The sequence below is a fragment of the Siphateles boraxobius genome, unplaced genomic scaffold (genome assembly GCF_051911475.1).
Source record: "Siphateles boraxobius isolate OS27281-9 unplaced genomic scaffold, OSU_SipBor_1 119, whole genome shotgun sequence".
Taxonomy (NCBI): Eukaryota; Metazoa; Chordata; class Actinopteri; order Cypriniformes; family Leuciscidae; genus Siphateles; species Siphateles boraxobius.
In genome coordinates, this window is record NW_027508721.1 from 1550822 (window position 1) to 1576967 (window position 26146).

Sequence of the window (26146 nt, forward strand, 5' to 3'; positions counted from 1 at the left end):
CCACCTGATAAGCTCTCCATGCATTTCGGGAAAGAAAGGCACTGGGGCGGCGAGCTGAGAACCAGCGCGGCCCGCCCCAAGATACCAAACTCCAGATTCCAACCGAGACTGAACGGGACACGGTGGAGGTTCCACTCGAGCCCGGCAGCCTCGGCGGCCCGTTTCAGCATAGCTGATAATTCTGGATCCGGCTCGGGCAACATTGAACTCCCGGAGGGAGACAATGCAGCCGAGTCATCATCTCTAGAAGTCAGCTCACCCTCCGATGCTGCAATCGGCGTCCTGTCCTGAAGGGGAGCCCCGAGTGAAACCGCTGGCCCACCCATTACAGATGGACCAGCAGACAACACAGGAGGCTCCAGTGGTTGCAGTGGAAGGGAGGAGTGAGGAGCCCACAGGGAATGGTTACCGGGCGGGACATCCAACACTATCCTCCGGTCACCCATCCCACACAGCACCCGAGGGTGGGGCATGGTAATGGGGACTCGCTCTCCGCGAACGAAGGCGAGTCTCGCCCTCAACACTGCGACAGTCATGTTCCCACAGTGAAAACACGAGCTGTCCACAAAAGCTGTCTCAGCGTGCTGTAAGCCCAAACACGTGACACAACAGTTGTGACCATCAGAGAGAGACAGGGAACGACCGCACCCAGAAACGCACGGGCGGAATGACATCTTGAAAAAGACGCAAACGCACCCGTGTTGCTCTTCCAGAAAATAGGACCGTCACCAGTGCCGGAGCACACAGGGGAATGACCGCGGCAACACTGAACAGAGAACTGAAACAGTGAAGCACTCACTTTTCCGCCCTCTAACCAGCCATCAACACACACAAACATTTAGAAATTTGTTGCTGTTAAAACAGCAGTTGAGAGCTCAAAGCTCGCGATCACCGCTGCACTCGCGCTGTAGAACACCAGCACTGGGAGAGTCTTCCTGAAGAACACCGACACACTCGCTCGTTGTAGACAACAGCACTCTCAGAGACATCAAACGATCGGCTCCGAAGCGAAAGGCAACTAGTGCGTGCATCCACTTCCGTATTTATACCCGCGCCGCGGGGGCGGAGTGTGTGATGCGAATCACGCACGGCAATTACATTGGCTCGTTCAATAGTACTCGAAGAAGACAGGCTCTCTAGCGAGATCCCAATTCAGTCGACCGTCGACTACGTCTGACGTTCTCGACTGAAAGGGAATTATGGTTTCAACAAACTTAACTGCGACATATAAAAAGTACAATAAACACTGTTACTAATAAAACTGTATTAAACAGCAGTGTTTGTCTACACATGGCTTTATTGGAACCTTTTTGTGTGTGTAATATCTCACACCAGGATGTCAGGGAAGCAAAAGAACCAGTCCATTTAAATAATGTATTATGTTGCATTTCCTTAGCAAGTTACTGTTTTGTTTATTTGGGAACACACATTTTTACTCACATTTGCTGTTTGGCAAGAGTTAATTTTGGACCCTGCTCACACACACATTTACACAGACTGCTGACCTAGAGCATCTTACCATGTAGATCTGAGAGGATAAGAGTGCGGATTACAGTGGTAACCCCACCAAGGGGACTTGCATTACTATTACCATACTGCTGATAACATGGGAAGAGGAGATGAAACTGGGCTTACATTTTTCCTCTCTTTTTGTGCTCTATATGTATATTTAGCATCTTTGTGATTATAAATTTGCTCTTTTTTGATTCTTTATTTGCTGAACTCACTCTTTTTAGGACTCTTTTTTTCTATATTTATCTGTTTGGACACTGAAGTCACACTTAAAAATGTGTGAATGTTGCTGCATTTTTTACAAAATATCAAATCAAATAGCAGTTGCATACAAATGATTCTCAACCTTTTCTCAAAACTGATGTCAGTGAGCCATTTTTGGAATTACTTTAACCAATTGGTTATAGATATTTTGTCTTAATTTGCAACAACATATCTATTGTTTTATAATTTAAAGCAGAGGTCTTCAATCCTGCTCCTGGAGGGCCACTGTCCTGCAGAGTTTAGTTCCAACCTGCTTCAGCACAACTGCCTTTGTATATTCAAGCGATTCTGAATAGCTTGATGATCTGATTCAGGTGTGTTTGATTAGGGTTGGAACTAAACTCTGTAGGACAGCGGCCCTCCAGGAGCAGGATTGAAGACCTCTGCTTTAAAGGCTGAATTTTCAGCAGCCATTACTCCAGTCTTCAGTGCCACATGATCCTTCAGAAATCATGCTGGGGTGCATCCCTCGAAAGCATTGGTAACCAACTATGACAAAAATAGTAAAGTAGTCCTCAGATGCTATGTTCGTTGCCGAGGTATCTTGGAGAAATTATGTTGTTGCAAAGGCTGCTGACTGAATGAACCACTTGTATATAGGAGTAGGAGTCTCAGGAGAATCCATGTTATCCCAGTATATTTTTCTGTTGATATGAAAAACCTGGTACTTATACCAATATAGCGGGTGAATATGATGTATGTTATGATGAGCTGTATACCTTTCTCCACTGACGTTCTGAGTTGTTCAATGCGTTTCTAAGGATACTGATTGTTAGAAGGCAGCTGCCTGACTCTGAAGGTGATGATACACAGGGCAACTTTTTGAGCAATGTTGCTGGGCAATGTTGCCATCAATGGGCAACCAGATGAGACACGGGGACCACAACTGATCTAAATTATCCAGATTGAAATTTATTGCCCATTTTCAATGAGAAAGTGCCCAAGCAACAATCGCTCTGCAAGATTGCCCAGTAACATTGCTCAAAAAGTTGCCCTGTGTATCATCACCTTGAGATGGTGAACGGCAACATGGTTTGTGTAACATTAGAAACATATTATTAGCTGTTTGTTATTATTATCTGCTGTTTGTCAAGCAAAAGGCTAATCGACGTTGTAAAGAGCGATACCATTGTGCAGCGTTTACTTTAGTAAGTTGACCGAGCTAGTGGATCTTTGAGCTGGTGTGAGTGAGTGGAGTCAGGGAATATTAGCATATTCATTGCTCCACGTTTACTAAGCAAGGATGTAGAGTTTCATTCAAGCTATTTCAAGGCATGAAGAAATTTTTTTCATGTTTAAATGTGTAATTTTGGTGATCAAAGATGAGTTTTAAGGGATAAAATAATTGACTACAGGGACACTTTAAAGGGACATTGTGTAGGAATTTCTCCCATCTAGCGGTAAAATTGTATTTAGCATTCAAACGAATTGTGCTCTTCAGTGCCTCGCTTTTGCTAATGCGTGTTGCATCTACGGTAGCTGTTATGTACCAAAAAGCTATGACAGGATGTCTTCTAATAGCACTTCGTCGAGTTTTACATTTTGTAATCTCCGGTCACGTTTCCTTTTACATTCATTTTTGGACTTTTTTGACAACGAGGATTTCTTCTCCTGTGGCTCGGTATATGTATAGTCCGCCATTAAAAATAACAGTGCAATGCAGCCTTTTAAACTTGCCAGGGCAGTGACAAGTGCCTCTCATTGCTCTGCTCTGCTCCTCCGTTTCTGCTGCTTTCAGTTACGTGACGCTGGCTCTGAACGAAAACGCTTTGGCCTAGTACTTTTTGACCCTCTCTGCTATTATAGTTTTTCAAGATGGTCGGAACTACATGGAAGGCTCCGAGGACCTACCCGTCACATGTATATAAAGATAATACATTCTTCATTTACGAGGATAAGTCAGATAATTGGCAAAGGTATTTGTACACCATTGAGGACATATTTATGAATAAAAATATTGGTTTTAGATAATAAAATACCTAAAACCTACACATTGTCCCTTTAAACAAAAAACGAACTGACCCCAAACTTTTTAATGGTAGCGTTTTTTATGAAGTATTTGTTCTATATTTACTTAAATTATATATTACTTTGATATTTTTTTATACAATGCAAAGACATTCATACATTTATAAGTGACGTAATTGGGGCTCATAAACTTTTATGTATGTATCTATTTATGCTGCATTTTTGTTTAATTAGTTGTGTGGATATTGTACCTGGTTTTAAGATTTATCCTGAACGGCAGCACAAGCTTGCAGCAATCACTGATTTCCTGTGTGGTTGCCATGACGCTGCTTTCTGATTGGTCCTGATCAGCAAGGTGACATTGTATCCTGTCTCTGTGTGAGGCGCTGAGGCATATTTAACAGGACTCTGTGCATTAAGCAGCCCTGAATTCGCTGTTCCGGTCACACATGAGAGTGTGACCAAACATCAAATGACCCGATTTCATACAGCGGTCTTCCGACAGGCCAGTTGTCGGAAATAGACGTCTGATTATATATTGCCTTCTCTTTCATGTTAGTCTACAGGAAGAGATGGGCTTAACAGACCACACTGGAAGCCCACTCTAAAGTCACGCTGCCTTTAATATTGTTTCGAGTAATAGATGATAAATGACCTTTACCCTCAAGGAGTGAGTCAGTCATCTTTTCAACGATGCCGAGAATAGAAGGCTTCCTTTGATCAGCTGCCAATCAAAGCGCCCTTTCCGTTGGAAAACACACACGTTGCCCTCTATCTGTACCCCTATTGTGTCTGAGTGGGCTGTATCACAGAGATGACAATCTAGAGACATGGAGGGCACGGCAGACAGGCGGTCATCGGCAAGAAAGGAGCGATGAGGAGATTTGGAAGCTGGATAAAAGGGCTGGTTTGTCATTTAATGGCTTCTGTGAGAAAAAGGAAGGGAGGGTGCCATGCCTGTCTGTGAGCGTGTGTGTGAGCGATTAGTCACTGTAGAATGCTCTGCTGCTTTCAGAGTCTTGCCTCAGTAGCTCCTCGCACAGACAGTTACAGAAATAGAAACAGGAAGTGCTTTCATTTCACTCAGTGGCCCTTTAAAATCACAGTCAGATTTGCCGCACACAGGGAGGTGGGGGTTAGAGAGAGAAAAGAGGGCAGGAAAAGTGATGAGAGGAGATGTGAGGGGATATTTGGATCAGTGCATCTCTATAATAAACCAGAGCTGTCTGGTGGGATATAGTCTAAGAAAGAGGAACTATCTTTCGTTGTGAAATGCTAACGAGGGCTCACGCTGCCTTAAGATTTGTTAGTGCACATTTTCAGGTATAATTTATGCACTGGCAAGTACATCACGTACTAAAGGTATTAGGGCAGGTTAAGTGGCGGATCCTCAATGTAGGCAGCACTGTGGCGACGTCCTCTGAAACCCCAACCCTTCCTCCATTAAAAATTAGTTGTGAAATAGCAGGTAACATTTTGAGCAGTTCTCTGTGCAGTACTTTACGTATTTTTAAAAACTTAGTCACCATACATAAACTACCGTTCAAAAGTTTGGGGTCAGTAAGATTGTTTTTTATTATTATTATTATTCATCAAGTACGCATTGATCAAAAGTAACAGTAAAAACTTAAATTATTACAAAAAATACAAAAAAAAATACCTTTGAACTTTCTATTCATCAAAGAATATTAAATTTTTTTATCATGGTTTTCTCTTATATTTTAAGCAGTACAACTGTTCTAACATTGTTAACAATATGGACTGTTTCTTGAGCACCAAATTAGCATATTAGATTTATTTTTGAAGGATCATGTGACACTGAAGACTGGAGTAATGATGCTGAAAATTCAGCTTTGCAATCACAATGTCAGCAACAGTTTCATATCGATGAGATTGTATTAACAAAAATGCCTCAAATATGGCAACATAACGCTGTGTCTTGTTCCCATTCTCAGGGAGCTGGGTTATATAGATAACCCTGACATGTGTTGAGGCTATGTGTCGTTCACATAGCATCAACACCATAAAGCGGCATTGATGTTCTCTAAACAGGGAACATCAATGCCGCTTTATAGTGTTGATGCTCGCCACCATTCTAAGAGGAAGCCTGCATCACAGGTTGTGAAAAGTTTACAAATGCACAAAACAAGTACAAGAGGAGCATCTTTGTAGGATGTTTGTGCTGTGGCAGGCTGGTCCTTCCCGCATACATTCATCAGGTTTTATAGTGTGGATGTGGGCTCAACCTCAGGACCCCACATCCACACTATAAAATCTGATGAATGTGTGCGTAGAATGGGCCCTGAAGCTTAGAGGTGAAGTTACACCGTGTGCCTTATAGGCAAGGAAAACCACATCCGAAACCCAGTAGGGTATAGTCTGCTTGGAAGCAGCAGAACCTTGGTTACACCCCACAAAGACAAAGAGACAAAGAGCAGATTTACACTATTAGCCTCTATGGTGCACATAAATCCTGAGAGCCTAGACTGGTTAAGCCTCTCCTGCTCCTGAGTCGGAGGGGAGAAGGCTTGAGGAAAACATGAAATGTTGATGAAGGCACCTTCGGCTCTTAATCCGGCATAGAGTGTAATATCATCCTGACCAGTCCAGGAGCAAAATCTAGGCAGGAGGAGGCGATTGGGTCTGCAAATCTCCTACCCTTTTTAGAGCTAGGTAATAGCTACAAGCAAAGCAACCTTGAGAGTCAGAAGCTTCTCTGAGGCTGACTCTAAGGGTTTGAATGGAGCATCTGACAACCCCTCTAATACAATAGAATATCCCATGAAGGAACACGTGGTCCGAAGATAGGCTTCAGCTGTCTTGCACTGCTAGATGGCTTAAAGACACTCTTGTAGAATAAAGCTAGTCACCCTAGAGAAAAATTCAAGGTTAGAATCCGGGGACTCCTCCATAAAGAAAGGACACAAAGCTCTCTGTGTGTGACCTTTACCATAAGTATATGGTACCATAAGTAATAAGTTATTACGTTGGCGGCTGCATCCATGAGACCCAGCAGTACCTGGCATTGGCAGACAGAAATCTCCTGGCCTAACCTCAGAGCGAGCTTCCAGATCCCGAACAAGACCCTCAGAGTCTGTAGAGAGAGCGAGAGAAAGGGCAGGTTCCGTCTCAGACTCCTCTAACTGCTCCATCTGCGAGCCCTGTGATCTAAGTCTATGCGCCGCTTTGGTGGACACGGGACCCGAACCATGGGGTGCAGAGACAAAGTGTCCTTCGTCATTGAAGAGAGCGAGGTGGGAGCAGAGCTTCCTCACTGTAAAACACTTACAGTGAGGGCAATCAGCTCCCCCGAGAGCTGATCGAGTGAGCTCTGCTCCCAAACATCTTTGGCCAAATGCTTAGTGTTTACTACACTTGGCTCAGACATCGCTTCACACTGAAGGCGTTCCCATAGTATCAACACCATGATGAGGCGTTGATGTTCCCTCTAACTCTTGACTTGAAAACCATGAGCAGAACAACCGTGTTAACCGGACGAGAACAGACAATGAACTGAAAGAAACACAGAGCTTAAATACACAGACAAACAAATCAATGAAACGAATAACAGGTGCAACTAATAATCAAATTAATTAAAACCACGGGTGTCGGAACCATTGTATATGGGTGGGAAAAGACCCACCCACTTTTTAAGACCAATGATTTTGGACCCACTCACTTTTACCGTCTCTAATTCAGCGCATATGTCTGTTCGTTTTTCACAGTGCCGTCAGTCAAATCCATTCCAGCCCTAATAAATTAAACTCCATTTCTGCTGAATCATTATATTTCTCAACGAGCCGCAATTGGTGAAATTAAACCGCCCGCTGTACCCTTCCAGTCAAATATTGCGTTGCAAACATCAATAACAGCTTTAAGTTGTCAATGCTGGCAAATGACCATGGTATCAGCAGTGGGATTATCCACGGATAGCTGTGCATTTAATGCACGACGTGAAGCGGAGTTTAGTTTACTTGTTTAATTAAAAGGCACCAGAATACATGAAATGCCATTTACTCCAGTAAAATTTTTCTGGGGGAGGACCCACCCACTTATTTTTGCTTCCGACACCCATGATTAAAAACATAGAAACAAACTCAAAACTAGGAAACAGAACTAAAACCCACCCAGAACTGTGTGTCAATAAATCGATTTCAGAGTTCTGATTCAGTCATTTGTCTATTCATATAGGCATATTGAAAAGTTTCAGTAAAAATATATATGAAAAAAATGTACATCATTTTGGTGTTTATTACTCTGTTAACATGGTGCATTGACATGAAAAATATTAAATATAATTATTTTTGTTCATTAAAAGGAAAAACACTGTGGAAAACATTCCCTGATTATTTTTTTTACTAGGTTTTTAATTAGTTTTAGTACTGGGTTGTAGTTGTTTGTTTAAAATTATGGTGCCTCTGATTGGGAAGTAAAATCACATTTGAATGCCATTTGAGAGTACATAAATATTGAAAAATATATTGAATCTAATATAAAGGCAAGATAATATAAAAAACAAGATAATATAAAGCTATATATTAAAAAGTTTTTAATTGGTCCTAGAGCAGAGCCCTGTAGGATGTTTATTTGGTGCATTCTTTTCGTATCCACTTTTACTGAACTACATCACCATGGCCAATTCACTGATATGAAAATGAAAAAAGAAGAAGACAAAAAATATTTTTTTCGGGTAGCATATCTATCCTCTAGTGTTCATCAGTCACTCACTTCAGTCCTTTAGTGCACTTCAGTGCACTTTTTTCCAGCAGTTGCTGCGGCTGCAAGAGCATCTCCAGAAAAACACAGAGAGACAGGAAAAGAAAGAAACAAAAAAATAGAGGGAAGCTATATCTTTAGTTTTTGCTCTTCGGCACACACAGAGAGAGAGCCGATGACGTTAACGTTACACGTTATCCACACGTGTCATTTACTGTAGACATAACTCTTACAGCAAAGTTCAGTCTAGCCCAGGCTTTAAGGGATGTTTACTCCCTGTCATGTGATATCCTGAGCTTCTGACACAGATCCTTTCTAACTTTATACCAATAAACAAAGCTACATATTATGCATTTGACTGCTATATGCCTGATTCAGGCCCTCAGGTGTGTGCTTGTGTGTTTGAGAGAGAGACAGACAGGAACAGAGCGTGCCAATGGGGAGTTATGACGTTTAAACATCATCTATCTTTGCCTCTCTGAAGTCCTTGCACTCAGGGATTGGGCCTGTCAAAACATACACTCCCAACTGCTGCACAGGGCACAAAGACACACACATTTACACACACAAACACTCTCCAGAAACCTGACTCATTCAGTCATCCCTGAAAGAGCCGAGATGTCTAGAGAGAGACAGAGATAGAAGATGTCTCTGTTTTAGCAGTACATTTTGGGCAAATGTCTGCGATTAAACTGCAGATGAATAGATAAAATGTATAATATGTAAAAATATGCATATAAATAAATATAGTATGTTTACTTGATAATGGACAGCTACATGGCTTTTTATTTTATATATACTGTATATATATATGTGTGTGGATGTGTGTGTGTGTGTGTGCGTGCGTGCGTGCGTGCGTGCGTGCGTGCGTGCGTGCGTGCGTGCGTCCGTGCGTGCGTGCGTGTGTGTAATTGAATAAATGAGTTTATAATTAATATTGAATTTGTATTAATGAATAGAATTATTTTAAATTGTAATATTTTCTATAATAATGTGATTGTGAAATGTAAATAACTATGAATGTCAAATGTAAATAAACTAAGTTTGAAATATATTTCTCTTTCTTACAGATCCTCCTTCTTCAGTCTTGCTTCCTGATGCACTTCCTCCAGTGCGAAGCTCCACGAATCCTCCACGCCCATATACGGGCACACTCCGTCCTTCTCTCACTACTACCACAACAACCACCATGGTTCCACCTCGCCGCCATAACAACATCCTCCCAGAAGCCCTGACACGGTCGCCTCCTTCCCTGCAGACTCCAGTCGCTGTTGACTATTGTGCCCCACGTCTCACTGCTGAAATCTCCTGGCCACGGACACACCAGGGACAGGTTGCTAAGCAACCGTGCCCACCTGGCACCATAGGTTAGTAAGAGAGTGATTAATCTATTATTAGGGGCAGTGTGTGTGGAAGTTTGTTTTGTTTAATGTGTATTGCATAAACAACGCTTAGGCTTAGCTGTGTAGCACTCATGGAGATATCTGATATACTTCAACACTGCAACAAGGCTCCTGATAAAACGAATGAAAGAATTAATTTGTAATTCTAGTCTGTAATTAATTTATCATCCCAGTGTTTAGAGCTAAACTCATCATTAGTTATTCTTTATAATTATGTTCAACAATAGAAATTACCACAGTACAAATAGTTACTTAGCAATTTATTATTTAACTTAAGTAAAGTGGCCCTAAAAGTTTTTGGACACTTAAAGAAGGATTAACATTGTCAGAATGTCTCTGCATTATATATCAATATATCAAACCAGAGTGTCATTTATTTAGCAAGAAAAATTTGCAAAACATTTCACATTGAAGGGATAGTTTACCAGAAATGACAACTGGTGTCATTCTGTTAATCCCAACCTGCATGACTTTATTTCTTTTGTGGAATATAAAAGACAAGAAATGTCTCCGTTTTTTTTTTTTCATTAAATAAAAGTCAATGGTAAACTAAATAAATAATAAAATGACCAAATAAAGTAGCCATTTTTGAATATACATAGACATGAATGAGATTTAAGAGCTAGAAAATATGATTATCACTTTATAATAACTTACATTTTGGTATGTACCAAAGTTATCATAAGATTTCATAAGATTTGGAATACAGCGTTCACGTCAAATGAACCACTTTTGTGATCTTTCTTTTTTGTCATTTTTGTATCCCTTTGGCTGCCATTAACTTTCATTTTATGAAAAAGAGCGGCATCAACTTTTTGTTAAACATCTCCTTTTGAGTTCCTCGAATAAAAGAACATCATACAGGTTTGGAATAACAACAGGATGAGTAAATAATAGGGATCCAATCAGGATTTTTGCAGTCGATACCGATTACCGATTTTTTTGTCTTCTTGATCTGCCGATCCCAATCCTTTTAAAAACAGGGATTTTGCAAAACACTATCCGTTTTAGGATACTATGGCTTATTAAAGAGCCTACAAGACTTAATGTCAAACTGAACATAATTACAACCCATAAGGTGTAATTAAGCACTGTCTAATATGTGACTGAGGACAAAAACAAATAGAAACACTGCAACTCCAAAATGAACAAAATGAGTAATCTGATACAAAAATGATCTGAAATATTATTGAGCAAGTGCTGAGTATTTGTATCCTTAATTTTTCCGTCCATAAGGCAGGATTCTCTTTATAAATTCGAGCTTATATGCATTTTGTGGAGAAAGTCTATTCCTCTTTTTATCCAGAGCATATGTTACAGAATAGCCGCTCACCATCAACACTCAGGCGCTAATCTTCAAGCACTAGAAACAGAAGTACAACATAAATTGAATAAACTAATCAAATGTTCAAAAACAGTGCATAATCTTTACAAAAGTGATTTAGTTAAAAGCAATGACAGATTAACATGAATGGCAAGGACGACAACAGATTTATCAGCCTGCTTTCACTTTAACACCAAATGCAGAATGCAAATCCACCAAGTGAATGTTTACATTCACAAGACATAAACGATTGTTTTACAAAGATATTCGCAAAGACAGGCATTTGTGTGTATTTTTGACCGTTCGAGCCCAGTAAGATAAGTACTCAGGAGCTGTGCGAGCATCAGCTTTATGTGCGTGTGTTCCAGGTGCGCTCAGAACTCGTCTCTCAGACAGCGCGCGCACATATCGAAATAGCACGGTTTCGCTGCTTAATGTGCATGAGCGTTTTCAGATCTGTGCCTGATCAATCGGAGCATCCCTTGTAAATAATAACTGATTTTTTTATTTGTTGGTGAACTATCCCTTTATGTGTGACTCAACTTTGACAAATACTTGTTCAGGCCACTGTATATAGACATGAACTCTTATAAGTTATGAATGATATTTATTTACCTGTGTATGTTGAGTTAATCTTTAAAAACAGGTGTTCAGGTGTTGTGTCAGTGCCACCTCATTATGTGGGCAGCTGCCAGCGGTTGATTGACACATTATGTATCGCTCGTAAATCTCTTGCCCTGCTTGTGTGTGTGATTAGTTTGACAGAAATTGCCAGGCCAGGTTTCTCTCAGTGTGTATGTGCATTTGCCTGAGCGAATGTGTGTGTGCTTTGTGCTGTGTTCATGTTTTTCTTTATTATTATTTTACAGGTGTAGCCACATTTAATTGTTTGCTTGGCTACTGGGATCCGAAGGGACCGGATTTGAGCAACTGCACCTCACCATGGACCAATCACATCACTCAAAGAGTGAGTAAAAACATGGCACCATGGGAAATATGCTAATGGCATATCAGCATATTAAAAAAAATTCAGTAGAGAGCGATTTGCCTATAGCAAATATTCTTAAAGCATAATTTGGTCTGAAGCTTTTTTTAACAGAAGCTTAACACAAAGAGCAGCCTGTTGCAAAACAGCTTAGAGGAAATTTAGTGTACAACAAAAAGAGCCACAATTCAACTGTCAGGATCAGCTGCAATTTGTTTCACTTTGTGGCGAAATAACGGAAAGACAGAAGAGCAGCCAAAAGAACGTGTGTGTGTGTGCAGTGAGAGTGCATGTGTGTGTAACGTGTGATGAAGACTGAATCTTAATAGCAATGTGAAATGGTTTTCTCTGTACTACAGAGAGCAAATCAGAAAATAGGCAGAATCACAAATCTATGAAGCCATTTGTTCATCCACTTATTTGGCCATCAAGGGACAGAGAGAATAAAATCAATATGCGCACGTACATTTCTTTCTCTCTTTCTGTAGATGAGATCGGGGGAAACTGCGGCTATAGTAGCACGGGAATTGGCTGAACAGACAAAGGGAGAGTTGAGACCCGGAGATGTTCCGTCCACAGTCAAAGCCATGGCACAACTGGTGGAATTACTGGACGTACAGCTGCGAAATCTCACCCCGGGGGGAAAAGACACAGCGGCACGTAGCTTAAACAAGGTATCCAAGCTGTTAATAAATCACACACACTTTATAGGTAGTAATTACACAATTATTACACATTTATTTCATGTTAATTACATTGCTGCACTTTAATTTTGAGAAAGCTCATGCGTATTTTTTGTGTGAAAGGGAGCAGGAGAGAGAACAGTGCTCTAATTCTGTGCAGAGCACAGTGTTTTAGGCAGTAAACCTGTGGTAGTACACAGATCAAAGGCTTTAAGGCCCAAATGGGAAAACTTCCTGTTAAAAACAGCTACTGCTCGATAGACAGAAAATCTTTTATACTCACTCACACACACCCACACACTCTTATAAATAAGGACACACAAATTAAAGCAGCTCATAAAGCCCCGGTGAGTTTTTCCAATTAACAAAAGAAGCCGCAACATAAAAGAATAACAAAAAAAAAGATACACTTCAAAGTGGTGAAATGCACACGTCGACTGCACAGCACTACACATACGCACTGAAATATACACAGATGAGCCAAAACATTGTGACCACCTGCCAAATATGCTGTTGGTCCTCCAGGTTGTCCACAGCATCACACTCCCCTCACTGGCCTGTCGTCGAACTAGGCAACCATTTACCATTGCTCCAAGGTCTGATCAGACAATTGCTTGCCCATTGTAGGGGTTTTCGGCTGTGGACAGGGGTCATCATGGGCACTCTGACCAGTCTGTGGCTACACAGCACCATATGCATCAGTATGCGACGCACTGTGTGACACATTCCTCCCATAACCATCATTAAAATTGTGTGTGGCTTGTGCCAGTTGTGTGGGCTTCTGTCAGTTTGGTGCAGACAGGATAGCCTTTGTTGCCCTTGTCCATCAAAAACTTTGGGAGCCCAACGCCCTGTCACTTGTTTTTGGTTTGTCCTTCTTCGGATTACTGTCGGTAGGTTCTAACCACTGCTGACCGGGAGCAACCCACAAGCCTTGCCATTTCAGGCATACTCTAACCCAGTCGTCTGACCATAAAAATTTGGCCCTTGTCAAAGTTGCTGTACCCAGACCATGACATGTGTCCTTGTTAGGAAATAATAAATGAAAATAAGTGAAAGTATTTTAACGTCAATAAAATGACACGCATCACCTTTAATGTGTCTAAACATAGAGCAGTGAATCTCATTCATTCTCTCTGGACCAGTTGAACACACACACACACACACACACGCACACGCACACACACACACACACACACACACACACACACACACACACACACACACACACACACACACACACACACACAAAACACACACACTATAGTGCCTGAATATCACTTTACAAACTTTAAACGGCCAGACTGTCAGTTTCCTATTACCTGCATCCAGCTAAAGTTATCAATTACACAAACAGCAGTCAGACACCTGCAGTCCATTCAGACTTTATACATCTCAGTGTTGTTTGTTTGTATGTTTACAGTATTACGTATTGCCCTGGCCAGAATGTAGAATGTTTTGAGAGTACAGTGTCAGTTTCATGAGTTGACATGGTGACTGTAACTCAGTAACAGATTAATTTTGTTCCTAATTCTACTCTGATACATAATATAATTATGATTCCTTATTATTTATTACAAAATTATTGTAGATTATTTCAGCTAATTAGGATTTGTTTCTTATTGGGCTCCGAATGATTAAATGTGCACTGTGATTTTATGTGTGTAGTTTTGTTTGTGTATGTGAGTTATTGTAAGTTTTTAATAATGTGTCTTTCAGCTCCAGAAGAGAGAGCGATCGTGCCGATTCTTCATACAGGTACTTTATTCTGTAAAGTAATTTTGCATGTTGCGTTTGTGTGTGTAGACACACATATATTGTCATTGCTTTTTCATTCATGTTCCGTATCATTTCAACATCTACATAGATGGGTAAAGTTTTCAACAGAAATACTGCTTTATAGTTGTGTGAAGCCGTTTCTGTCACACCATATGAATCATATTGGCTGTTTGTGTGTGTCAGTGCGTCTGCGCTTGTGCCCGTGGGCTGCATTTTTTGCATTTATAAAAGCAGAGCAATTTTTTCTCCTGAGAAAGCAGTAGTGATGTCAGCACTGGTCAGCAGTGTCACATTAGGCGACTGATAAACACACACACACACACACACACACACACACACACACACACACACACACACACACACACACACACACACACACACACACACACACACACACACACACACACACACACACACACACACACACACACACACACACAGAGAGAGAGAGAGACAGTGGGAAAAAGCAAAGAATAATGTAGATAAGCCCGCGTAAAGCTCAGCAAACTGATCGAAAGGAAAACCTTGAGAAAAACTGATTTAGAGGTAGAAAATGACTGATGCATATCTCAAACTGAGCCAGACCGCTCTTTCAACCCTGCCAATACATGACAGATTTAGACCGATTTTTATGTCTAAATGTCTAAATGTGGCTCAAGTTTTCTGTTTTCTGGTTTAAAGGTGCACTTGGTAATTTTTCCTCATTATAAATGTTTTAAAGAAATGAATATTAATTGAAAAAAAAAGTTTCAAATCACTCACTTGAGACAAAGACTTCAGTCATATTAATAGCTTACTAAAACATGTTGATTTTATATTGATATTTTAAATTAAGATCACATGACTAGATACATATTACTAAGTGTATCTTAGTAATTAACCTATTATCCAACACTTATGCTCACAAAATAATTGAAAAAATTAATCCTGCATTTCTGCAATTGGAAATCTTGCACATTTGATTTTTTTATCATATTATTTTTGTATTATTTTATTATATGTTATACATCAGTGGAAATTTTGACTTAGTGTTGGCAAGATAAAACATGACCAATTAATTGACATTAAATTTTAGTTTCCTTTTTATTATTTTTTTTATTTTTTATTTTTTATTTTTTTATGTTTTCAAAATCCACATAGACCAAAAATCTGGGTCATGTTCCAGTTCAAATTTGTTTAAAATGGCACCGGTAACCAAAATGTATGGCTTTTTCATGATCCTGCATCCCAGTGGGTGTCAGCATAAGTCTCCAATTACTGCTATATTGGCCAGAGCAACTTGAACCAAAAAAATGACAGAGTGCTTTTTCAAATACTCAGCTGAGAAGAAATGAGTCTATCGCAACATCAATTGATCCTGCTGATTTAGACAGAGAGAATTACAGGATTCCATGACAACTGTCTGAAGCCTCCCGGTGTTGACATCAAGCAAATATGGATTCTCAGTGGTCATCTAATATGTAATGCAGTGTGTGTGTGTGTTTCTTCATGCTGGATTAGCTCCTCAGCTTCAAAGCACTTCAGTTCTGCTCCATTTACCAAGTCTGTGGAGAGTATTGCCGCTATGTGTGTGAGGAAACAGAATGTAAGAAGAGTTTTAAAAAATCTCTTATCTGTCTCTGCAGTGCGAGCCCCCAAGTGCACACACACACACACACACACACACACACTTTACCCCTGACCTCTTGACACACTCAGAAGATTTCATAAGCAGTTTTGTGAAGAAGTAAATATAACTCTTCCTTTTTACCTTTTATCCCAGTCGTCTCTCATCTCAGTCTCTCCTTTTCTCTCTCTCGAAAAAGGGTCATTACTTTAGTGGTGTCAAAATGAATATACTCATCCTGCCTTTAACACACTTTCTCTCTTACACACACACTGCTCTACTGTAACTGGGGCAGAATGATTCAACCCAATGGCCAGATAAGCCTGCAGAAACCTAAAGACAAACGACAAAACAACCCTCTGTCCATCCCTACGGATGAGTGCACCACAGTGAGAGAAGTTAATTACATATCTCTTCTCCACAGATATTATACGCTTTATATGTGCTGTAACAGTTGTAATAATAATGCAAGGTTATGAACTTCCATAGAAACATGATCTATTTTAAATAAAAGGAATTTGACCTGGAATTATTGTTAGCAGCATCTTTGTGAAAGTGACAAATATATTTGGCCTGCTTTGTGTGGATCATTGTAGTCCATATGCTCATGTTGCTGAATGCTGCACTTTTTCAAATGAAAAGCAAAATTGTAATGTGCCTTGATAAACTCAGCAAGCTTTTTAATAAACCACCTTAAGTCTTATACCTTCATTTGTATATCAAGGTTGTGGTTTTAATATCCCTGTGATAATATTCACTGCCAAATTGAAAAGGCTTAATATCTTAATATCGGATTTTTTCTTCAAATACCCTTATATTAGTTTCTGCTGCACAGCCAAGACATTTAATTTTCCTATATAGTGCTTTTATAGACCCATAAATTACCCCTTGACTTGTGTGAACATGTGTGTGTGTTTGCATGCGAGTGTTTGCGCGAAGTCGGTGTGTGTGTGTGTGCGCGTGTGCCTGTGATGACAGCTTCTTTCATTTTCACAAAGTCTCATGCTCCCCGTGGATCTTTCTTCAGTTTGACAGGTTTATGCTCCAGCACAGAGACTGTGTAGTGTGTGAGAGCGGGTGAAAGTGGAAGCGAAATGGTTTATGGGAGAGCTGGGCACTTTGGGAAATATGTCCTTATTGTGAAGTTCAGATGTCAGAATGTATGTGTGTGTTGGTTCAGAAGTCGTCTAGAACGCTGACATCTCTCTTTTTCTCTCTTCCGCAGGCCATGGTAGAAACGGTGAATAACCTTCTGCAGGTGCGATCCCAGGCGGCGTGGAGGGAGCTGTCTGTGACCGAGCAGCTGCGATGCGCGACCATGTTGCTGGACACGGTGGAGACGGGCGCCTTCATGCTCGCAGACAACCTCCTCAAAACGGACACCATACAAGAAAGCACCGACAACATTCGTGAGTTTACTAAATGAGTCCTTGTACGCGCTTGCCGAACGTTTAAGTGCAAATCCATAATGAGCATATGCACATATTTCATTGATCTAATCAGATTTCACACTGCTCGTTCTGATTTCTCTTTGTCATGAGGAGACAAATAACAAGTTAAACAACAGATGGTTAAACCATTTTTTGGAGAAGGAATCAGATGTTTTTGTGCAAAGGCAGGGAATTTCTACAGCTGATTCGTGATCGGATAAGAACCATAACAGTCTATATGATCTCACAGGCCTGCTGGATAATGTGTGATGGGTATATGTAATATAATAATAATGTCACAGTTTATTCATATACTGTAATAAATCACAGTAATGTGCATAAATCTTTAAAACAACCATGTAGGATTTTTTACTTAGAGCTATGAATTTTAACACTTCCAAAGACAATTTTCAAGAGGTGTCAAAATGCATTAATGCATTACAATACATCGCTTTGTGCATGGAAATTCAATGCAATATTTTTATATATTATAGCAATAATTATTTTATTATTTTATAATAATACCAAATGTATGCAAAATACAATTTTTGAGCATGTGTATGTAACCTATCCCACTACAGTATCAATTCTACTGGAAGAAGAGCCAGTTTCCTCTTCTTACATTTAAGTTTTCAGCATATTTTTGCGAATTTCCACTTTTGTTAGCATTTGAATGATTTCGTAAAGATCATATTCATCAAAAAACTGCCAGAACAGCAACTGTGTGTCAGTGACACTACATAAAATGTTAAGACCTTAGAGATTTTCTGAGAATTTAGATCTTTGTTTTGCAGATATTTTTAGTAAAAAAGTAAAAGAAAATACGAATTACCTCAGTTGTAGTGTAGCCCTAATGTAAATTGGTTATGTATACTATATTTTGAATATAAACACCAAAAAATTCGAAATAATACACATAAACTAGGGTTTCATATGTAAGACCTGATGCATAAAAAACACATTATCACATTAGAGGGACATAGCGGGGACACACGCTTCAAGTGCACTCGAGCCAGATGTAACAAAGCGTGTCTGTGAAAAGCACGAGAGCGAACCATACAGGGGGTCTCATACTGTCTGACTCATGCAGAGGAATCCATGCCTTGTCTTAAGAAACAGAACAGGATTGGTCAAAATGTGTTAAGCACAGAGATATAGACATACATAGAAAGTATGCGCTCAACATGGCATCATTTCTCCAGCTTGATGGTATTTATAATTATGGATCAATACAGGCATTCAAACGTGACATTTGAAACCATGGCTGTGTTAATTGTGGAACGATCTAGCGTACCGTTAACTGCTCTTATGCTGTCAGTCAGTGCAGGCAGGAGGCAGTTTCCTCCAAGCTGTTTAGAAATAAATGGGCACTGTGAAACCGTGAGACAGTGCAGTTAAAAAAATTGATTCAATCTCTAATCAATATTCAAACCAATGCTAAAAAGAATGTTGCAAATTTAGGGCTGCCAGAACAAAGCAATCTCTCTCTTTCTCTCTATAACTCTAGCAGTAAAAAAAAGTTTGCAGTATATATATGTAAACTTTATAAATTTAAAAGACAAACACGAACAAAAGAGAATTACAGAAAACATGACTTTCACGGTCATATTTTATGGATGGTCTCGCTTAGTAATTAATATCCCTAGCTTTACTTCAGACTATCAAAGTATTCTGTCAAAAATAACCTACCTACCTACCTAATTAGACAGTTTATATACATGACATTTAGAGGCAGGTAATTCTGCTGAATCATAATGCTCCAGAGGTGGCAGAGTGATAGTCACAATTTACTGCTAAATGTAGCCATAATGGCACATTGTCCTGTTGCATTGTCCTGCAACTGTTAGAAATTTGAGAAACTAACCTTTTAGCATAAACTTTGATGGTATTATATATTGTCGTTTTCGGGTGGAAACCTTGTATCCCCAAAAACACTACTTTTCAGCAAATTTTTTATTTATTTTTATTAAACACTGTGTTGTCAAAGTTGACATTGTGGCTTTATTTATGGTCTGAAACTTTCATGTTTCATTATATTATCTAAATATTTAAGTAGCTTTTATAAACATGCCTTAGAAAAAACATTATTATGTGCATCTTGAGACAAAACAATAGCACTGATATTTTTAAGTGAAGTTCCTAGTTATCATTTCAGGAGGAGTGAAGTGAACCCATCTAATCTTTCAATTAACTGCCAGAGCATACAAGCAGCCGCTCACCTTGCTCCAGCATCAGCTGTTTTGGCATCCCTTCACCTCCCTAACTCCACCAACATAATTTAGGCATCTTGCTACCACACTCATCATCCAATCATTAGTAGTCCCACTGGGGGTTATATCTAAGCTCGAATTGAAGCTGCTTCTTCGAGCCCCTCCACTGTTGACAGCAAGCCAGATTCGTTTAACCTTAATAGCTTAAAGATTACAATGAACTCGTGGAAGATATGTCAGTGCAAGTTACTTTCAGTTAAAACAGCTCAAACATGCATTTTAGTCTGGGACTAGGCTTAAGCGATTGATGGTGTTTCTTGAGTAAAGAAAATGCTGTTCTTATTCAAAGAACCAATTCTTTATTTACCCTTGCATTGCAAACAAGCAGAGATGGTCCAAACTACATGCAACCCTTCATACACGATAGAGGCGGGTAGAGTTATGAGGTTTTACTGACAGTTTGAGGATCCAGTGGAGTTACGAGGTTTAGTCACAAGCCCTTTTTAATACTTTTCATTGGTTAAATATTTGCAAAACCCACAAAAATATGTAAAGGCTGACCAATAGAAATGATTTATGAAAAAAAAAAAAAAAAAAAGGAAAAATATTGAGATATGAGGTTTCCTCCCGACAGCGACGATATGCTGCAGCTTCTGATGAAGTGTAGTAGTCTATTTGTCATAGGACCACCAAAGGGCTTTTCACAATGCGCTTAGTCCTGGGCTGTCGTTCTTCTAAACGTCTCGGTTACGTATGTAACCCTCGTTCCCTGAGTACAGGGAACGGAGACGTGTCGTCGGGGGAGTTCCCTGACGAATTGGGATCACGCTAGGGAGCCAACTGTCTTCGAGACAATTAAAAACGAGCCAATGGACATTGGCATGCAAGATTTGCATTCCGCGACCCGCCCACCAGCGCGGGTATAAAAGGCGGAAGTAAACATTGCGCAATGCTTTTCGCTGAGGAGCCGAAAAAGGAGCCTGTACTCAGGGAACGAGGGTTACATACGTAACCGAGACGTTCCCTTTCGTCCTGGGAACCCCGACGTGTCGTCGGGGGAGTTCCCTGACGAATTGGGATCCCTAATAAAACGCCATGGTGCTGGCCCCTTCCAGCGCCCGGCTAAGCTACCCTGCAGCAGTTTCTTAAAATAAGTTGTGGGAGCTAGCACGGGAACCACACTGCTGTTCCGCAAGACCCGCACAGTAGTCCCAACCCAAGGGAAGTGGGAGCGTACTCAACAGGGACGACGAACGAGTCCGTCAAGGGGAAGACACGGCTGAACTGCACGTGGCATCATGGGTCACAATAGAAACCACTGGAGCACCCAGTCTACTAGCAACTCCTTACTAGAGGTAGCAGACCTGGTGCCGGGCGGTCCGCCACGCCCAGCACCGGAGGGGTGAAGGAGGAACTCACGAGGCTCACCAACGTAGGGCACCATACGAAGCAAAGAACGCACGTATCCGCTGTTTGAGGCGGAGTGGCGTAGCAAGCCGACACAACCTATTCCCTCGACCCACTGGCCGTAGCCAGAACTCGGGAGGAAACAGGTTCCACACGAAGGCTATAGAACCTAGCGAACGTGTTAGGTGTCGCCCAGCCCGCAGCTCTACAGATGTCTGTCAGCGAGGCGCCTTGAGCCAAAGCCCAGGAAGCGGCAACACCTCTAGTGGAGTGAGCGCGCAACCTGGGAGGACAAGGCTCACCCAGAGACTCATATGCTCGGGTGATAGCATCCACTAACCAGTGGGCTAACCTCTGCTTGGAGACGGCCTTCCCCTTCTGCTGGCCTCCGTAACAGACAAAGAGCTGATCTGAGGTTCTGAAGCTTTGCGTTCTGTCAACATAAACCCGCAGGGCACGGACGGGACAGAGAAAAGCCAGGGCTGGGTCTGCCTCCTCCTGGGGCAGCGCTTGCAGGTTCACTACCTAGTCCACGAAGGGAGTGGTAGGAACCTTGGGCACATATCCGAGCCGGGGTCTCAACACAACATGAGAAAGGCCCGGCCCAAACTCCAGGCACGATTCGTCGACCGAAAAAGCCTGCAGATCCCCGACCCTCTTGAAAGAGGCCAATGCCAACAGGAGCGCCGTCTTAATGGACAGGATATTAAGCTCTACCGTCAGCAAAGGCTCAAAAGGTGGACTTTGAAGAGCTCTAAGTACCAGAGCAAGGTCCCAAGAGGGTACAGAGTGCGAAACATGAGGTGGATTTAACCTCCTGGCACCCTTAAGGAATCTGATAACCAGGTCGTGCTTCCCTAGGGACTTACCTTCCACTGCATCGTGATGCGCGGCTACCGCTGTGACATACACTTTGAGGGTGGAGGGGGACAGCCTCCGCTCCAACCCATCCTGCAGGAAGGAAAGCACGACACCGATCGGGCAAGTCCGGGGGTCCTCCTGACGGGAGGAACACCAATCGACGAACAGGTTCCACTTCAACGCATAGAGGCGCCTCGTAGAGGGGGCCACCATCCCCTCGATCTGTGGACAATCAACACCTGGCTGACGATTTAAATTCATTTTACTGCCGGTTTGAAAAGCCCTCATTCACACCACACACCCGGTCTGATCTGCACTTCACACTTTCACCATCACCTCCTGCACTCCTATTATCACTCCCCCCTCCTGCCATCCAACCTGAGCTTAAGGTCTGTGTGGAGGACGTGAGCCGAGTCTTCAAAAAACAGAAGACTAGGAAAGCCTCAGGCCCAGACGGCATCTCATCTGCTTGTTTAAAAGCCTGCGCTGACCAACTGGCCCCGGTCTTCACGCAGATCTTCAACAGATCATTGGAGCAGTGTGAAGTTCCCTGCTGCTTCAAACGCTCCACTATCATTCCTGTCCCCAAAAAACCCAAAATCACTGGACTTAATGACTACAGACCTGTCGCTCTCACGTCTGTGGTCATGAAGTCGTTTGAAAGACTGGTGCTGGCCCACCTGAAGGACCTCACTGGACCCTTGCTGGATCCCTTTCAGTTTGCTTACAGAGCAAACAGGTCTGTGGATGATGCAGTCAACATGGGACTGCATTATATCCTGCAACATCTCGACAGACCAGGGACTTATGCAAGGATCCTCTTTGTGGACTTCAGTTCGGCCTTCAATACCATCATGCCTCCTGGTCTTCTCACAGCCAAACTGACCCAGCTCTCCATACCATCCTCGATCTGTCAGTGGATCTCCAGCTTCCTGACGGACCGGCAGCAGCGAGTGAGACTGGGGAAACACACATCCAAGACACTCACAATCAGCACCGGAGCCCCCCAAGGGTGCGTTCTCTCCCCACTGCTCTTCTCCCTGTACACTAATGACTGCACTTCTAAAGACCCCACTGTCAAGCTCCTGAAATTTGCAGACGACACCACTGTCATCGGTCTCATCCAAAACGGTGACGAGTCTGCTTACAGACTGGAGGTTGAACAGCTGGCTGCCTGGTGCAGTTATAACAACCTTGAGCTGAACACGCTCAAAACAGTGGAGATGATCGTGGACTTCAGGAGGAACAGCCCAGCACTCCCCCCACTCACCATCATGAACAGCACTGTGGAAGCAGTGGAGTCATTCAGGTTCCTGGGCACTATCATCTCTCAGGACCTGAAGTGGGACAATCACATTGACTCCACTGTGAAAAAGGCCCAGCAGAGACTGTACTTCCTTCGCCAGCTGAGGAAGTTCAACCTGCCACAGGATCTGCTGATTCAGTTCTACTCAGCCGTCATTGAGTCTGTCTTGTGCGCTTCCATCACTGTCTGGTTTGGTTCAGCTACCAAATCAGACATCAGGAGACTACAACGGACAGTCCGGACTGCGGAGAGGATCATTGGTGCCCCCCTGCCAAACCTCCAGGACCTGTACTCTTCCAGAGTGAGGAAGAGAGCAGGTAAAATCATCACAGACTCCACTCACCCTGGACACCACCTGTTTGAACTGTTACCGTCAAGACGGAGACTCAGATCACTGGCCACAAGAACATCTCGGCACAGGAACAGTTTCTTCCCACAGGCCATTTCCCTCCTGAACAGTTAACACTCCTCCCAAGGCATATGCCTGTAAGTGCAATACTCCCACTGTTTAGTGCAATATCCTACAACTCAGGTGATACTTATATGTAGATTTATTTATTTATAATATTCAAAACACTGTAAATAGGTTCATAATCTGTAAATCTGAAAATGTCTATTCTGACTAAACCCAACTGTGATAGTTTTATTCTCATATATTTATATTTTTATTTTCTATTCTTATAATTTGTAGTATTATGTTTCATGTTGTATTTGTATTTGTATATGTCCACTGGAAGCCTCAATACCAAAACAAATTCCTTGTGTGTGCAAGCACACTTGGCAATAAAGCTCTTTCTGATTCTGATTCTGATTCTGAAGTGATGGTGTCTACCACTGCCTGTGGTAGACCACCTAGAACCTCCGCGTCCCGTCCAGGGACAAACATGGAGTTTCCAGAGGTCTGGACGCGGGTGCCATAGAGTGCCCCATCTCTGAGAAAGAAGGTCCTTCCTCAAATGAATCGGCCAAGGAGGGGCTGTCGCGAGGAGCATGAGTTCGGTGAACCAAGTCCTGGTGGGCCAATACGGCGCCACAAGAAGGACCTGCTCCTCGTCCTCCCTGACCTTGCACAGAGTCTGTGCAAGAAGGCTCACTGGGGAAAACGCATACTTGCGCAGGTCCCGGGGCCAGCTGTGAGCCAGGGCGTCCATGCCGAGGGTGCCCTCGGACAGGGAGTAAAACCACTGGCAATGGGTCGTGTCCGGAGAGGCAAACAGGTCCACCTGTGCGACTCCGAAGACACTCCAAATCAGCTGGACCGACTGGGGATGGAGTCGACACTCTCATGGCAGTGGAGGCAGCCGTGAGAGCTCGTCTGCCACACGGTTGAGCTCCCCTGGAATGTGAATGGCACGAAGCGACCTCAGATGCTTCTGACTCCATAGGAGGGGGTGGGAGGCGAGTCGCGACAAACGACGGGAGCGTAGACCACCTTGGGGTTGATGTACGCAACGGTGGCAGTGCTGTCCGTACGGACCAGTATATGCTTGTGTCTGAGAACCCCACTGAGGCGACGCAAGGCTAAGCGTACTGCTTGCAACTCTAGGCACTTGATATGCCAATGCAGTTGAGGCCCCGTCCACAGACCTGAAACTGCATGCCCGTTGTACGTGGCCCCCCACCCGGTGGCAGAGGCATCTGTGAAAACCACAGCATGCCTGGAAACCTGGACTAAGGGCACTCCGGCCAGTAGAAACACAGGATCCGACCACGGGGAGAAAGTTTGGCGGCAGTGCGGGGTCACTTTGACCCGGAACGTGCCGCTGTGCCACGCCCAGCTCGGGACTCGATCGTGAAGCCAGCGCTGAAGCGGTCTCATATGTAACAGGCCAAGCGGCGTTACTGCGGCTGCGGCTGCCATATGCCCCAGGAGCCTATGAAATTGTTTCAGTGGAACCGCTGTCCTGCCTCGAAAAGACCTGAGGCAGGTGAGCACTGACTGGACGCGTTCCTCTGTGAGGCACGCAGTCCGGGCGACCGAGTCCAGCTCCATACCGAGATAAGAGATCCTCTGCATGGGGCAGAGTTTGCTCTTTTCCAAGTTGACCTGAAGCCCCAACCGGCTGAGGTGCCGAAGCACCATGTCCCTGTGATCGCACAAAACATCTCGCGAGTGAGCTAAAATGAGCCAGTCGTCGAGGTAGTTGAGGATCCGAACGCCTTGTTCTCTCATGGGAACAATGGCCGCCTCCGCGACTTTCGTGAAGACGCGGGGTGACAGGGCCAGCCCGAAGGGTAGGACTTTGTACTGATACGCCCGACCCTCGAAAGCAAACCGAAGAACCAGTCTGTGTCGAGGAAGAATCGAGACGTGAAAGTATGCGTCCTTCAGGTCGATCGCTGCAAACCAATCCTGGGGACGGATGCATTCGAAAATGCGTTTCTGCGTGAGCATCTTGAACGGGAGTTTCTGCAGGGCCCGATTCAAGACTCGCAGGTCCAGGATTGGTCGTAACCCACCGCCTTTCTTGGGTACAATGAAGTAGGGGCTGTAAAACCCGGACCTCATCTCGGCAGGAGGGACCGGCTCGATCGCGTCCTTCGCCAGCAGGACATCGATCTCTTTCCGCAAGACAGGGGCATCCACCGACCGCACACGGGTAAAGTGGATGCCCCTGAACTTGGGGGGCTGGCGTGCAAACTGAATTGCATAGCCGAACCGAAAGGTGCGGATGAGCCACCGGGACGGACT

General features: G+C 42.9%; 1 protein-coding gene across 1 annotated transcript in view; it reads left to right on the forward strand.

Annotated features, from left to right (window-relative positions):
- adgrl3.1 (adhesion G protein-coupled receptor L3.1) overlaps positions 1-26146 on the forward strand; it is a 145833-nt gene that overhangs the window by 59016 nt on the left and 60671 nt on the right. Inside the window, exons 7-11 of the mRNA XM_077203951.1 lie at positions 9531-9827; positions 12057-12154; positions 12661-12846; positions 14575-14613; positions 17466-17649. Of these exons, the coding sequence (XP_077060066.1) occupies positions 9531-9827; positions 12057-12154; positions 12661-12846; positions 14575-14613; positions 17466-17649 (804 nt within the window). The remainder of the gene's footprint in view (positions 1-9530; positions 9828-12056; positions 12155-12660; positions 12847-14574; positions 14614-17465; positions 17650-26146) is intronic.